The 478-nt window shown below is 72.8% G+C and overlaps 1 protein-coding gene across 1 annotated transcript in view; it reads left to right on the forward strand.

The window, feature by feature from the left end:
- Window positions 1-264: 264 nt before the first annotated feature.
- Window positions 265-478, forward strand: part of TMEM132A (transmembrane protein 132A) — a gene marked incomplete at its 5' end in the record, with an annotated part of 21,682 nt that continues 21,468 nt past the window's right edge. The window contains one exon of the mRNA XM_009995102.1: window positions 265-402. Coding sequence (XP_009993404.1) covers window positions 265-402 — 138 coding nt within the window. The remainder of the gene's footprint in view (window positions 403-478) is intronic.

The raw sequence follows: 478 nt of genomic DNA on the forward strand, positions 1-478 counted from the left end.
GCGGGACCACCTCAGGGAGCAGGACCACCCCAGGGAGCAGGACCACCCCAGGCAACAGGACCCCTCTGGGCAGCAGGACCACCTTAGGGATCAGGACCTCCCCTGCGTCACCCTCCACGCCCACCACCGCGGCCGGGTGGCCCGCGGCACGTGTCACCTGCAGGTCAGTGCCACCCACCACCGCTGACCCCCTCAACCCCATGAGACCACCTCCCCTCAAACCCTCCCCCAACCCCTGACCTGGGCTCCCACTCTCCTCTCCAGGCACCCCTGGGCGCCTGCGTGGTGGAGCTGGAGATCCCCCAGCGCTGGTTCTCCACCGCGTCCCCCACCCCACGCCGGGCAGCCGAGCCCCCAGACCCCCAGGAGCCCCAAGAACCTGTTGAGCTCCACTACAGCGTGGTGGGACCGGCCGAGTGCGGCCGCGCTGGGGACACGTCCCGGCTCCCGGGGGCGCTGGGGCTGCGGGGGGCGGGGC

This window comes from Chaetura pelagica, unplaced genomic scaffold (assembly GCF_000747805.2).
Source record: "Chaetura pelagica isolate M959 unplaced genomic scaffold, ChaPel_1.0 scaffold793, whole genome shotgun sequence".
NCBI classification, from domain to species: Eukaryota; Metazoa; Chordata; class Aves; order Apodiformes; family Apodidae; genus Chaetura; species Chaetura pelagica.